This window comes from Pezoporus occidentalis, unplaced genomic scaffold (assembly GCF_034315485.1).
Source record: "Pezoporus occidentalis ecotype Australia unplaced genomic scaffold, CSIRO_AGI_Poc_V1 ctg157, whole genome shotgun sequence".
Classification (NCBI taxonomy): Eukaryota; Metazoa; Chordata; class Aves; order Psittaciformes; family Psittacidae; genus Pezoporus; species Pezoporus occidentalis.
The window spans coordinates 1,434,299-1,449,501 of NW_026913393.1; the positions used below are offsets into that span (position 1 = coordinate 1,434,299).

Below are 15,203 nucleotides of genomic sequence, written 5' to 3' on the forward strand. Positions count from 1 at the left end.
AAGTTATTGTGTTGTAAGAAGTAACTGGGTGACAGCTGAGTCATGGCTGCTCTTAGTCCACAAGTGCCAAGTAATTAAACTTATCTTAAACTTCCATGGTAAGGCAAGTGTAAAATGATGTAATTTGGCTTAGGAGTTTATGATAGATTTCACTGACATGGTCCAAGGGAATTCACACAAATGGTTACTGCAGCTCAGCTGATACCCAGTAGCTTGTTATGATGTGATATCTGGGTTGCATGTCTCATGCCTTTAAGTTGTGAGGCAGACATAATGCTGCATGTTGCTTATCCTGGTCTGCAGCCCATGTGTCTTGGATCAACCCTTCTTTTGTAATCCCATATTGTGCTCCAGTGGAAAATAAGAGATTCCCATGTTCCTTCTGATATTACTTCTGTGGTGAGACAATGGATAACATCTGCCATGTTAGCATTCCATGTAGTTTCACAAATAATGGGTAGAACATCAACATCTCACAGGAGAATCCCTCTCCATCAGAGCTAGTATAGCACCCATCATCTCCATTGTGACGGTGGTCTTTCTCTTCTGAGTCCTGGAGTTTGTCATCAACACTATCTCTGTTGCAGTGACATGACCTCATTAAGGAAGCTGCTTCCTGAAGGAATGTCAGATAAGATGGACTGTGTGCGCCAGACAGCCACCTCCTGAGCTGGATAAAAAGCCAGCTGTTACTTAGTTGATTAGGGGAAGTGGTATTAGGAGCTGCCTGTGAAGCAAAGTGAGAGTTCAAGCAGCCCAGTGCTGACTCTCCCATGCTCAAGATGGTGAATAATTTTGAGGGGCAGGAGGTGATGTGGAGATGAAGAGCAGCAAAAGACCCTGTTGGCTAGGAGCCTGCTGGAGACAATGTGGTCTGTATCCCTAGTGAAACCCAACCCTCTGTGAGGGGGATGTGTGTCCTCAAACAGCAGGAGCCCTGCACAGGGCTCAAGGAAACAGGGCAAAGGAAGATGTGCTGTAGGACCTGTGGTGTCCTGCTGTGGCCACATGCCTCAGGTTCTACCTTCTCCTGTGTTCGAAGAAGTAGAACTATGAGTCCCAGACAAAAAATGGAGACAGTGGAGAAGGGAGATAAATTAAAGGATTACTCTTCCAGTTTCTAGAGGAAAGAACAGCAATCAGTGTTTCCTGCTGTTTCCTTAAACAGTATTTCCTGAACTTACTGTCTGTCTCTGTATCCATTATTTAAAGTGGAAAATGATAATTTCTCATACTTCTCATTTTTTTCTACCAATATTTCAAGTACTTTGGCTTGAGGATGCAACATCAATTGGAAATACTGGTAGTTCTGTGAACTTATTCTGCCACAGAAGAACAGGATAAAAACTTTATAAAAAGGAAGTTCTGTCCCTCTTCAAAATATACTTTATTTAAAAAAGGGGTCTGGGGCTGATCTAAACATGATCCTTTGATATATTCTTACAAAATTTGTCTTGCCTAAAGCTAAGCTCTTTCTCCTCCTAATGCTGTCAGCTCCAATGACTACTTTGTGAAGAATGCATTGCATATCATTATGCTGATGCGCACACTGAAATGTAAATGATACTATAATAGGGAGAATAAGTCTTGCCTAATTATCAGTTTATTTTGTGTTGGTACACAAAATCCTCAGACTGGGGCTGAATTAATCTCTTTGGGTTCTGCTCTGCCCAGAGGTAAGAACAGATTTGATCAGCATGAATTCATGCCTTCCCTGGTCTTGCACACATATTCTGAGCTTGACGTGAGTTTCTAGTACAACCCCCACCCTGAGAGTGTTGTTAGTCACCATAAAGCAAAACTAGATACCAGTCCCAGGTGATCTGGAAGCCAACTGAGCCTTTTTAAATAAAAAAAGTGATGATGAAGCCAAGCTGAATTTCGAGCCTGTGACAAGCAAGTTTCAGAGCTCTGAGTCTTGTCAGAACAGTTTGAACAGCCCTGCACAAATGTTCTGAGTATTTAACGTCTAATTCTGCACTGCCTGCTTGGCTTACCCAAATGAGCCTTTGGAAAGGATTTGAAAAGCAGTCTGGCACTTCCTCCCTTTCAGCAGCTGAACTGAAATGTCTGAATACTACAGAACAACCTTCTAAGTCCCAAGCCTTGGCCTGAAGGTTTTTACCCTGAGCAATATCATTACTCAATGTATAAAATTATTGAGTGGCCTACTGTTAGTACAAGGGTTGTTCATAGTTTGCCTGGATTTGCAAAGGGATGTTGAAACCCTGAGCTGCCCCATATATCGTGGCAATCCTTGAATGAAGCACAAAGGAGAACATTTTCAGTTGTACTGGGACACTCACTCAGTTACGGTTTACCTTGGAGTCAGCATAGATTTATTTGCCTTTATTGAACAGTGAATATAAGATCACTTTGGTCTAATAGCCTGTTTAAGATTTAGTTGCTCAGTCTCATCTTCAGGAAGGTCTCTTGGTGTAAATAAAGGTTCAAGCCCTTTGTTGTTCTGTCAACTACTAGTGAGAAACCTGGACTTACAACCTCCTTGCAGCCAGTAGGGTTATCTGGGGAAATTACCCTTGCAGAATTCAGTCCCAGGTGTGTATGGTAAAGCAGTCTCCTGTGCACGCTTATAGCCCAGTGCTGCATGGTGTTATCCCTTCTACAAATGAGCTCAATGGGATGTGAACCTATTTAGTATGCATGACTGCTCCCCCTGATGGTATGAGTCCCTGGTTTTCTGAAGTCTCATGTAAATGAATATGTGTGGGGGTTTCTGATGACTAAACCTCTGTTTGTTGCAGTGATCCCATACCACATCACTGTCACGACGGGCACTGTGTACGATTCCAGCACCGACAGCAGAGTGTACATCATCATCATGGGTCCTCAGAAAGTGCAGACTGAGAGGCTGTGGCTGGATCTCCCAGAAGGAAAAGACGAGTTTGCAGATGGCTCCGTAGAGAAGTTCTCTGTTTGGGGCCTAGATGTTGGGGAGATCAAAAAAGTGGAGGTACTTTGTGAAGGCAGCACAAGTACTGGAGACATACACATGGCCAAAGAAAGCACGTGTTGCTGTTATTCTTAGCAGTGAAGGGAAGGCACTTGGGTCAAAAAGGACTGTAAACAGGGATGCGCTAATGAGATTTCACATGTGTCTGAACTTGAAAATAAGTACGCTTTATATCTCACAAAAACCAAGATCCTTGAGATGCAGAACACAATCTTGAATTATACGGAAGTTGTAGTATGTCCTAGTTTTGTCCCAGCTCTGGCACTGTATTTAGTCAAGCACTCTTATTGACAGATGCAGTGAAGGTTCCAAGGGTGCAGTCCTCCATCAGTCTTTTTCCTAGTTGATTTTTACTCTCCTTCCAGTTGGCTTTCATAAATTGTGCCTGCAGTGAGAAACACATCTTATATGATTTTCTAGCTAAACATTAAATTGTTTTCACAGCTTGGAGGACCCAGGCTCAGAGAAGACAATTAATCATTGCTCGTAAGTAACGTACACAGATAGATTTCAGTACAGGAGCCATTTTTAATGCTGTGGCTCAGGGAGACAGAATTTGCATAGGCTTTCCATCACTGAGCTTAAACTTCACATGAATCTTCCAGACCATTTGCGCACAACATTCTTGTTTCATACGGCAGTTCCATCTCTTTGAAAGCCTGTTCCAGCCCCTTGCCTGCTGAAACCCACAACATCTGAGAACTTCAAGAGCCTATTTAAGTTTTTTTACCCCATGCTTTGTGTTGCAGTAAACCTACATGCTGATGCTTGTGCTTGTGTATTCAGAGGCAGATAAATGAAAAGATATAGAGAAATCCTAAGTAATTAAAAAAATCTTTTGAGTTGTATGTCCTGCTGTAGCAGCTGATAGACTGAAGCACCCCTATTAGCTTTCATTCAAGCAATAGATTCTGAGAAGTCTCCTTGAGAGGTTTCCATATTTTAAGTTTATCATCAAGCCATTTCCTTAATGCACTCCAAGCACCTAGTTATTATGAGTATTAGTGGCATTTTCTATCTGGTTCATCTCTAGGTGAAACTTTGAAAGTGAAACAAGTGCACAAATCCTTCTGTGTGCACATGGAAAAATCCATGGGCTGGGACAGAGAGGGAGGAAAAAGCCAGTATAACCGCTCCATGTCAGGGAAACAAAAGGAACAGGCTGAAGAAAGGAACAGAAAGGGATGCAGGAAAAGAGATTGTGAGTAGGGCGGGGAAGGGTAGAGAAGAGGAGAAAGTAAAAGCAGACACTAGAAATAGGCAAAAACAAAGGATTGCAAATGGGAAAGAAGATAAAAGGTTGTAAATGAAATGCAGAGTTAGAAAAAGAAAGAACATGTAGCTTTCAAGCTGGTGATGGTTTTCTGCAGTCTTTCAGCCCTATCCTCAGTGATCTCCCCACTCTGCTGCCTCCCTCTTGCTCATTTTTCCTTTAAGTTTGTAACCTTCCCCAGTGTTGTAGCTGGAGGAGCCATCTGCTAGTGGCCTTCTGCTTTCCTTCAGGCAGTGCCCTGTTCTTGGAAGGTCCCTTGCTGTTGATCCATGTCCCAGCGATGACATCGATGTGCCAGTCTGCTGTGGTTGCCATGGAATCAGTCCATACTTTTCTTGTACAAAACTGCAGTGTTCAGGGACATTGCAGAAAACTGGTAGTTATCTACTCGGGAAAAGTGAGGAACAGTTTGTTCTCAGATTTGGCATTTGGCTGCTTCTGGAAGAAGGCAAGAAGTTCTGAATACAAGTTACCATGTGAAAATAACAGAGCATGGAGATTAAGTTTTCAGAAGCCCTCTTATAACCCAGGCAGCAGATTTAGTAGGATCGTAAGATTTGCATTGTGATGCCACTTATTCTTTGGTATTATTTTCCTGCTGCAAATATACTTTGGTGAAAGCAGAAACAGTGGAACATGAAGTAATTTGAAAGGGGCTCATTTATACCTGTTGTGTAAGCCTAAAGATATAATATTTACTCCTGCAGTACTTCAACAGACACACTAACATGAAAATAAATAATACATATTATTCAGTAGACACTTTATACTGTGTTCTTAAGACAAGTTTTAGTATTTCTTCTTCTAACGAATAAGATTATCTCTGTTCATAGACTGCTGTTGCTGCACAGACACAGGTATGTTGGGAAGAGTCTTTCACTGTTCTCCATTTCTAAACCACTTCTGGACTTTTGGTTCAGAGCCTTTCTCAATCACAAGCACAGAGTAAAGCCAAGGACATACAAGTGTTTCAAGTCCAGTCCTTCACTGACTAAGGGCCTCATCCTGGAAGACGCGGAGGTCACACTAGTATTCTCTGCACCTTGCGCATTAAGCAGAAAATCCTTTTTTTTTATTCTTTTTTCTTTTATCTTTTCCCTCTAGCTCAGGTTAGAGACCACTCAGATTGTCTCCCATTTCCCCCTGTTGTTGCATTTGGTTTCTTCGTGACTGTGAGCTGCTTGGTGTGAATTGTGCATCTATGTCTTGGTAATAGGAGATACCCAACAGCCCTTCAAGGACCGTAGGAATGAGTTAGAAAGGTTTCAAACAGCCTTTGAAATTCTGTCATTCTGGGTTTAACTCAAACATTACAGCCTCAAACAACTTGTGATATTGGTACACCTGTCCAGGCTACACTGCTGGTGTGGCCATGGCTTTGGATCACTCACTGCATTGGCATGTTGTGTCTACAGAATTGCTTGGAATTGAAAAACAAATCCCAGTGTTCTGCTCTCAAAAGTCCAGCCGTAAGGAAGACTCAACACTGGATTAATTTATACCAGACTTTACAACACTGTTCTTGAGGCCCTTGGAAATCTGCTTGTGTGCAGGTTTTTCAAGGCAGCTGGATGTGCAGAATGATTTAATCTATCCAGTCATTGATACCAAAGGAGTTAAAGGCTGCTGTGAAAATCTGGTACCTAGCCATGTCTTGGAATGATGCTTTAGGAGGGGGCTGTAATGAACCCAAAAAAGCAGCAGATTTTAATAGGCTCATTGGGATTTTCTCACCAGCTGCTTTGTCCCTGCTTCACTGCAGAGACATTGCCCTCAACTTTTCCCATCGCCTTGTCTGTGCCATCCTGCAACAGGTCTCAAGAGTCTCTGTGCAGACTCTCAGAAGGAGTGTGGTTTTGGAGGAGGACAGCTAAGCTGTCAGAGAGGCAGTAGGCAAGTGTTCTTTTCCCATTCACCTCACACCCCAAGAATCTGAAAATTAATGCATCCACTGTAGACCTGTATTTCCCTAGTGGTTAACTCTAATTTTCTGCAGCTGCACAGACATTAGTATAGTAATAATACTCCTAACAGCAGTGATGACTGAGACAGTCAGATAAAAAAGATCATTTGTTTTTTTGAGGAAAAGAGAGGCACCATGGATACATTACCCTAAATGGATCTGTTATTAAGAATTATTTTGCAAACAACCCTAAGTATCCTAATAATTTCAAAACAAAACCAGCAAGAGCTAAGGACCTCATTTTCCTAGAAATGATACAAACAACACCTGCTCTGAAAATAATGAAGTGCAGGTACCTCTTTTATTCTACCTTTTATGTACAGATAGCTCACTGGAATGACTGGTTGACAGAGTTTCATACATCAGCTGGGATACAGAATTATGCGTATAAGTCCGCCCCAGGATGAATTCCTCACATTTTTTAAGAGGGACACATGCAGTTCCTTGGACAGTTTGGACCATCATCCTCCTTTTGCTGATGATATACCTGTGGAAACACAACTTATTGCTCATTATGGTCCTTTCCAGAATCAGGTTCAAAGGTGGGCTTGGACTTTTCTAACCTCACCCCTGCACACTTGAGCAGCATCTTTGTATTTCTCCAGGTTCACTGACCCTGCTGCCACCTCTAATATTCTTCCTTTTTCCAAGTAAGTTTTGTCAGGAGCCCCTTGTTCATCCACGAAGGCTTCCTGCCACTCTTTGACTTCCTGCTCTCCTGGATGGACCATCCTTTAGCTTGGAGGAGGTGGTCCTTGGTAGTAGAAGATCAACCAGCTACAGATGTAAGCTACATCTGTTGGCTCCTACACAAACATGGAGATTTGCAGTTAAAGTAGATGGGAAGCAGAGAAACAGCCTGATGCATATAGTTGACTTAGACTTCTTTAGAGGGAAGGAGTGTTTGAATAACACATGTGGGTGTTTGCCTAGCTGTGTCTTTCTTCTTGACTATGAAGCTTTGGATAGTCACTTCTAAGTGTTGCAACAGCAGTGGAAGGGTTTAGAAAGATAGAGAAATGGGTCTTCAGAGATCAGCAAATTAGCAGATAGAGGTCAGTGAAGAAGAAGCAGAGCAGTATTAGACTGGAAATGTTTTCATGTAGGTCAGTCCAGCCTGCCTTCCTTAATTATGGGACTGGCAGTGTCCTGCCTTCCCTCATGCTGAACAGCCCTTCACCTGGGTTTCCTTGCCCACATCAGCTGCCATGTCCACTGATGTCTTGCCTGTGGGGCACCAATGGCACGCACTCTTTCACGGCTTCCTCCATTCCGCTCTGCAAGTGGTTTTTATGATGGTGTATGTAGTCAACACTCTTAGTCCTTCATCTCTGGTTGAAACACCCAGTTGAGGTATTTCCTCCCAAGAAATCCCCTTTAACAAGCAGATGTTTTCTCACTGACTCTCTCAGGTGGGGCATGATGGCGCTACCCCCGAGAGCTGCTGGCTGGTGGAAGAGGTCAACATTGTTGTGCCCACCAAAGGTGTCATGTATAACTTTGTCTGTAAGTGCTGGCTTGCCAGAGACAAAGGCGATGGGCTCACCTCAAGAATCCTCAACATCCTGGATGCGGACTGCGTTAACATTGGTGTCAAGGTAGGCTCTTGTCTCATCTTTGGCTGTTGCACAAACCTGTGCTGATGAAGGTTGTAACATATGCATGTGGTTTGAGTCTTTTATTTACAGAGGGTTTGTTTGTAATTTCTTCAGCAAAATCTTTAGGAGTGGTTTAGCATCATTACCTCTGAAAGCACTGATTAGTAACCATATGGATGTAACCATATCACAGGCAGAAGGACAGGGTAGGGCAGAAGAAGTAGGACACAGTTCAGCAGCTTGTCCTCATCTTGTCACCTCATACCTATGGAGTTGGAACAGCTGCAAGGTAAACACCTTGATGCCATCTAACTCCATCTCAACCCTTTCATTTGAAACTCAAAATGTTTTGTTGAGGAGGTACTTCCAGCACATAGAGGACTGGAGATGTTTTAATCTCTGCACAGTGTGGCTACATAGAATCGTAGAATGGTTTGGGTTGGAAAGGACCTTAAGATCATCTAGTTCTGAAGCCTGTGCCATGGGCAGGGATGTCTCACATTAGACCATGTCACACAAGGCTCTGTCCAACCTGGCTTTGAATACTGCCAGAGATAGGGAAACTGAATTCAGTTAGAAACTAGTAATAATTGGAAATTGTTGAAATACAGAAATATTTGTAATCTTTATGCTTGAAATTAATAACTAATTAAAATTGAATAAGCAAGGGAGAAAACCCCAAACCCCACATAGTCTTTTCATCCATAGATATGAAATTTGAAGTAATGTATGCCAAGCCATATTTCAACCATGTGCAAATAGGAAAGCTGAGCTATGCTGATTTTGGATGTAAGATTTATAGATGAATTAACAGTCTAAATGAATGGGATAATAATACTGTGTTTAACACCTGTATGGCAATTTTAAACCTGTATAGCTGTGTTTCTATATGCAGTAAGGTTACACTTTCATTATTTTTCTTTATAGTGCACTTGATTCTTAAGCTATTCTCCTGAAATCTATCTTGTTGCCCAGACACACAAAAATGTGATAACATTTTTTAACATCTCTGAAGGACGGAACAACTCAGTGCAGGCTTCAGTGTTGGAATTGACCTAAGAGTTAAAAAAAATCCCTCCCTCGGACTCAATACCAAGGTTAAAACCTGATCTTTTAAAAACTTTCCATCAGTTGTTTAACCTCCTGAGTAAGTTTTCCAAACTCCTATTGGTGAGCTGATGACTTGTGTGTAGATTGAAGTGGATGTTAATGAAGACTTATGTTCAGTCTTCCTTCGAAAGCTTGATCCTGAATATTTATTTTCGTAAGCATGCCAAAAGTAGACACATCTCACTAAATTTTTTTTCTATAATGTTGGGCCAGAAACTTGAAAGGTTTGAAGGAAATCAGGGGAGATGCTTGGGATATGAAATCAGAAGTGTGCATTTGACTTTCTGATCAGTCTCTTGGTTGAGGGAATTTGGGACTCTTCCCTCATAAACAGCTGTAGTTAGAAACTGAGTTAGATTATTCTTTTTATTATTATTCAAAGAAGACTAATACATTCAACATCTTTGGGAAAGTTAATGCTTTTTTATTTTGCTTTTGCTTGATCCTTGCACGGCTATACATATCTATTTGGATTTAATTTTCTTTTTGGCTTGATATTCCCTCTTTGTGCTTTAAATTGAATATTTGCCTTCCCAGACATAAAGAAACTAGTCAATGTCCACCACAGTCATTAAAAATCCTTAATGCATTGGTAAAAGAGTTTTTCTTCTCCTACATATAGCAATTATGATGGTTTGCTATTAACTAAAATATGCAGGAGGATGAATATACGATGGACAGGTTACTCAGGATTGAAAAAACATGAAAAATAATTTTTATATGAGATTGCTTAATTGCACTGCTGGCAATCACAATTCAGGCCAACAAAGCTTGCACTATTTGAGATGTTTTGTTGGGGCAGTTTCTTAATGTTCTTCCCCCTCTTAAACCCAGAGGCCTTGTTACCATAGGTACAATCTTGAAAGCATATAAGTGGCCTAACACTCATAATGCCACTGACAGCCACCGGGACTTGCACACTGCTGAAATACTTTATTCTGAATCTTATTATTCACATGTCAGGAGAAAAGAACAAAGTTAAGGTAATAAGGTGAAAATGATGTAAAACATCCTTCACAGATTGGCGTACTGTCAGTGTACAAGATTTGGGAACACTGTGTTCGAGGGTGCAGTGGGAAACAGTGATTTTTTTCTTTTTTTTTTTTGCTTTAGACTGTGTTCAGATGTACAGACTTCAAACATTAATGATGCCAGACTAAATGTTGTCCAGGTGGACCCAAACACTGGGGGAAAATATTTCGCAGTCAGGGGAAATAAACAATTGTACCTTTGAGAGCCTTTTTAAAAAATGGCAGGAGTTTGGTGCAGTGCAGAGGTCAGGAGTGCTGGGAGGTAGCTGGGAGGAGATGCCAGCAACAGATCCACCCGTTGACATGAGGGTTGTGACTCCCATGGAGAATTAGTTTACCAAGTCTTCATTGTTCCACGAGAGTGTTGTTGGTAAAATGAATGTGTCTCTTTCTGAGTCTATCCAGGCTGAGAAAAATCTGCAGAGAAAGTCATAGACAATGCAAAGAGAAAGATTCTGTAGCAAAATGAGTCTCTAACTTTGCCCCAGAGAGCCATGGTATGGAAAGAAGCCAAGGACCTTTGTTGTAACCGTTTCTGGCAATGAAGAAGCTCTCCTGCAAAGCCTGTCTAGCCTTTTGCCCAGGCTTTTGTGTGGTTTAAGGACAGCTTTTTGAATGAGACCTTCTGATTGTTTCAAATCCTTACCAGGTCCTCTACGAAGTCACTATTGTGACTGGAGACATTGAAGGTGGTGGTACTGATGCCAGCATTTTCATGACTGTCTTTGGATCCAATGGGAATACTGAGGAGATGCCACTAGAGAAAAATGGAGACAGGTACAGTAATTCTTAATTTTTGTTGGTTAGAAGTGGAGTGATAACAGATTCAGTGTCAAGTCAAGGAGCACGTGGGGTTTTGATGGTGCTCCCACTGAAATACAAAGATAAACTCCCATTGACTTTGTAGATTCAGAACTGGGCCCCTTGCAAATGATCTTGTAATGTAGTTAGCAGAGCAGAGGAAACCAGGTAGGCAGGGAAGCCATCCTTTGTCTTTTGTAGAAGTGTTGTTTAATCTGTTCCTCACTGGCTTTAGAGATGAGCACTGTGGTGAATGAAAACATGAATTGTGAAGTTCTGCATTGGCTCCAAGAGGAACTATGGACACTGCATAAGACCACAGTTGCAATTTCTGCAATGTGGACGTGCAGTGACATCTGCCCAGATGTGGCCTTGAAGTGCGGAGACATGGAAATGAGCTGTAAGCTGCCCAGAGCACTGCACTATGTGCTCTGATTTTGGTGAAATCTCATGTTTTCTTCAGCAGAAACAGCTAACAAACACTGTAACCCTGGTCTGATGCCAGCACTTCTGTAAACCAAAAAACGCCGCTGCAACAAATCCATTTGCTGATGCTTTCCTGTGCCTTCCTAGCACTTCTCTTGGTACAGAAAGTTTTGGCACTCTCAAGAATGAACATGGTACTAACAATCTTTTAAAGACAGGCTTCATCAGGCTTAAATTTAATTAACTGGCTACTTCTGACCTTGTTCAACAAAGCAGCAGTGTCAGGAGGGCTGGAGTATTCGGCCACAGGGTTTGAGCTCGGCTTGCTGGGGTGATGTTGAACTCTTCACCAGCTTCCTGCCAATGCAGTCACCTATCACATGTGGCCTGAGTAATTGAAGATAAGGCTTCCTGCACAGAGCTGTTTGCTCAGAGCATATTTTACTTGCAGCTGTCATAGAAGAAAGCCATAGCTCTTGGCTCTGCTTCCCATCACAGAGAGACATCCAACATGAGGGACAATGATCCTGGGTTACCAGTGTGTCTGGCTGTTGGTAACATCCCCCTTTCAACATCCCAGGCAACCCCAAACTGGTCTGTTTTCCGCTATTTTAAGCTTAATGTTCAATTCTAATAGGAGGGAAAACGGACCACAGCTGTTTGTACTTAAAGCAGATTTCACATCAGGGCAGGTCAACCAAAAATCTATAAAAGGGACTAAGGCATCTGCATAAAGAGGGATTGCAGTTTTGATCCACCTTGTTAGGCAATTGATATCCCTAAGTTATGTGGCCTATCAAATCCTACCATATTTGTCTATATGTGTGGGATGGATACTCTGATATAAGGATGTGAAAATGCAATAAAGGATAGCCATGCAGTTTGTATGTTATTAATCGCTTGTGTTGTCTTCTGCCAGCGGAAGTTCTGCAAAAGAAAACTCACAGGGGCTGTGTGAAGAAGCAGGATATGTAAAACACAGCTGTTAATGTCTTAATATCTCAGGATGCTGTGCTATTCTTTGAGGATGTACTGGCATATCTCTGCTAACCGGAGATGCTCCATATCATACCTCCAGCTATACATCAGCAGTCTGTGCAGAGGACATCCATGTCCCGAGATACACATAATGCCTGTTTCCACATTGCTCCCACCAGTCTTCATCCAGCTGTTAATAGCACAGGCTTCCCTTGGAGACATTTCGCATGGAAATACTCCAGCCTTTGTGCCAGCAATAAAGAATGGGTGAGAGCCACTGCAACCAAATGGTAAAAGGCACTTTATCTTTACTGGGGCTATTCAGTGCCAATTCACTCACAGCAACTTAGTGCATTACAAAGAACTGCCTGTCTAACCTGCTGCAGATTTAAGGCAATTTTAGCTACATTACTGTTATTGCTGATACCTCTGGGCAATAGACATATTTCTAAGTGCAGGCATGGGTAGAAAAGCTTAATGAAATCCTTCAGGTAAATGCTTCAGTGTCCTGGAAAAGGAATAGCAGCAGTCAGCTTGTCTGGTACTTTCTCCTTTCTCAAATTTTTTCGGCTTACCTTCATGTTTATATAAATTAGGGATAGAAAAGAGCTCTTGGGTCACCCAGTTTGTCACTTTAGCAATTTCTTCCCTTTAGTACAATGACTTCTGGGAAGTAGCAGGTGAGTATCAGCCTTTCCTACTGTAAACAGGCCATTTACTAAGATAAATAATGGTTTATTTTTCTAACTGACAGCTTAGTTTAGAGTTGCTTATCCTGAAAGAGATTGGAGTAAGAGACTTCTATGAAGCTTTGTAGGTAATAGTGATTGTAATGAAAACTGATCATAAGAGCATGGGATAATTCAAGCTGGAAGGGTCACACCTTTTTCTTAAATAGATGTCAAATCAACCCAGTCCAGGTACAAAACCACATTCTCTTTCTCACGCAGAGAGAGGCTGTCTTGGTATCCAGTACCACAGAAAGATAAATAAAGAGAAAGGGGAGTTTTTCAAAGAGAAAACATATAAACCTTAATAATTGGAAATGGACTGGGACCAAAGCACCCCATCCAAGTGCTTCTGGGAGTGCAGGGAAAGCAATGCCTGCGTGAAAGCAGGGACGCTGGAGTCAATCCCTATTGCTAACATCTGCAGCTATGCAGGCTTAGATAATGGTATGAGGATAATCACATTCATGCTGTGGGGTGTAATGTGAGCAGAGGTTGGTAAATAAATGTTTTTTTCCTCCGTATCCTGGCACTGCATAGCTACAGGAGACTGAGTGCATTGCCAGGAATGACGTATCATAATTATAGATTTTCTATGCTATAGTAATGCCCACAGTTTGCAGAGCTCTCTTCAAACCTCTTAGCAGACTCAGGTAACGTATTCACAAGGAGAAGTTTGCTTGAAGGAGGAACCTGAACTGCAGAGTGGCCATAGCACGGCTTGGTAGACCCCCAGGATTTTGCTGCCCTTCACTTAGCAAGGGTTCTATTTTCATCTCCAAGCCCATAGCAGGTCTTGCAAAGTGATTCTGAGGGAAAACCTAGAAGACACACTTGCTCTGAACAGAGAATATTGAGCCTGAGGCAGCACTTTCACTGAAGCAAGGCTTTCTTGCTAGCAGCATTGATGCTAAGAGGGAGGAAAAGTGGCTGCAATCCTAGCCATTGTAATATCTTCTTCAGGAAACATATGTTTTTCCCCTCTTTCTACTTTCTGCTGATTGCTATGGATGAGCAATACCTACACATCCTTGTGCTATACACAGCAGCCAAGCACAGGGTAAGATCTTTCACGCAATGTACACAAACTCACCCTGGTCCTTAATAAAGATGGAGCTAGTTTGCAAATCCAGATTCCCCAAATTCACAAGGGAAGTGCAGGACAGTTGGTTTTGGCTCCTTTCTAACACAGTTTGCTGAGCTTACTAAACTTAGGCGCTGAGCTCTGACTTGCAATGTGGCTGCTGTATTTAGCTGAGCTGCAGCAACTGTCTGTCTCCACGGAAAATCCAAAGTTATGTATGTGCTGCATCTTAGCAAAAGAAGATTAAGTAAAGTCGATTTGCCTTCTAGTTGGGATGGGCTAAGGACATGGGCAGATGCCAGGAGGAAGACGATGTGCAGAAACCTGTCTGTGAGTCTCTATTGTTCTGGGTACAAATGGAGTGATAATGTCTGCGACAGGCTGCCTGGAACCACTCCAGGTGCCTTGTATGGGCTTGATTTTCCAAGGGAGGAGGAATCCCTGTCAAATCTGCATTGAGGCAGTCTTGCCAAATGCACAGTAGCTGATGATTGCAGGACAGGAAAGCTTAAGTGCAATAAAGTGCACTCATAAACTTTTAATTGGAGGCTGTTGGCAAAGTGTGAATTGCAGTATGGACAGCAGATCGAGACGTGACGATGCTGTAAAGCGGCAGGAAACTTCCTCAGTCTTTCAATCCCCCCAGGTTTGAGCGAGGACAAGAAGACAGTTTCATTATGGAGATTGCCGACATCGCACCCCTCAGGAAGATGAGGATCCGGACGGATGGGAAAGGGACTCGCCCACACTGGTACCTGGAAAGGGTAATGCACTTCACATCGCACGTCGCTTTGCAACTTGCTTGTGTAGAAGCCTTTCAGCCCTTGAGAAAGAGGAGAAAGGCAGCGAGTGACTCACTTTTATTCATTCCCAGCATTTGGTTTCTTACGAATCGAGTCAAAAAAGGAGAGAGTAAGGGCAAAAGCAGTGCTGTGAAGCTTTGCCACAGTCTCTGCTGTTAGATCTCACTCTACCTCCCTGCAAAAGAGCCTTGGCTTGCCACTGGAGCACCTGCAATATTGTATGGTCCCTGGGATGTTCCCTTAGCTCCTGCAGGCCCCTGCCATGCTCTGCCCTTGTCGGAGAGTGGATGTCCCTCTGACAGGCAGGGACAGCTAGCATGGGATGGATGGGACATTTCCAAGAAATCCATCCTTTGAGGTGAATCATCCAACCTCTCCCCTTCCCTTCTCCCTCTAGCACACAGGCAGATTTCTTTCTTTTCTTGTTCATACAA

The 15,203-nt window shown here is 42.5% G+C and overlaps 1 protein-coding gene across 2 annotated transcripts in view; it reads left to right on the forward strand.

Annotated features, from left to right (window-relative positions):
- LOXHD1 (lipoxygenase homology PLAT domains 1) overlaps nucleotides 1-15,203 on the forward strand; it is a 170,595-nt gene that overhangs the window by 122,098 nt on the left and 33,294 nt on the right. For both annotated transcript variants that reach the window (XM_062611784.1, XM_062611783.1), the window contains 4 exons: nucleotides 2,766-2,974; nucleotides 7,623-7,808; nucleotides 10,599-10,726; nucleotides 14,613-14,730. In XM_062611784.1, coding sequence (XP_062467768.1) covers nucleotides 2,766-2,974; nucleotides 7,623-7,808; nucleotides 10,599-10,726; nucleotides 14,613-14,730 — 641 coding nt within the window. The remainder of the gene's footprint in view (nucleotides 1-2,765; nucleotides 2,975-7,622; nucleotides 7,809-10,598; nucleotides 10,727-14,612; nucleotides 14,731-15,203) is intronic.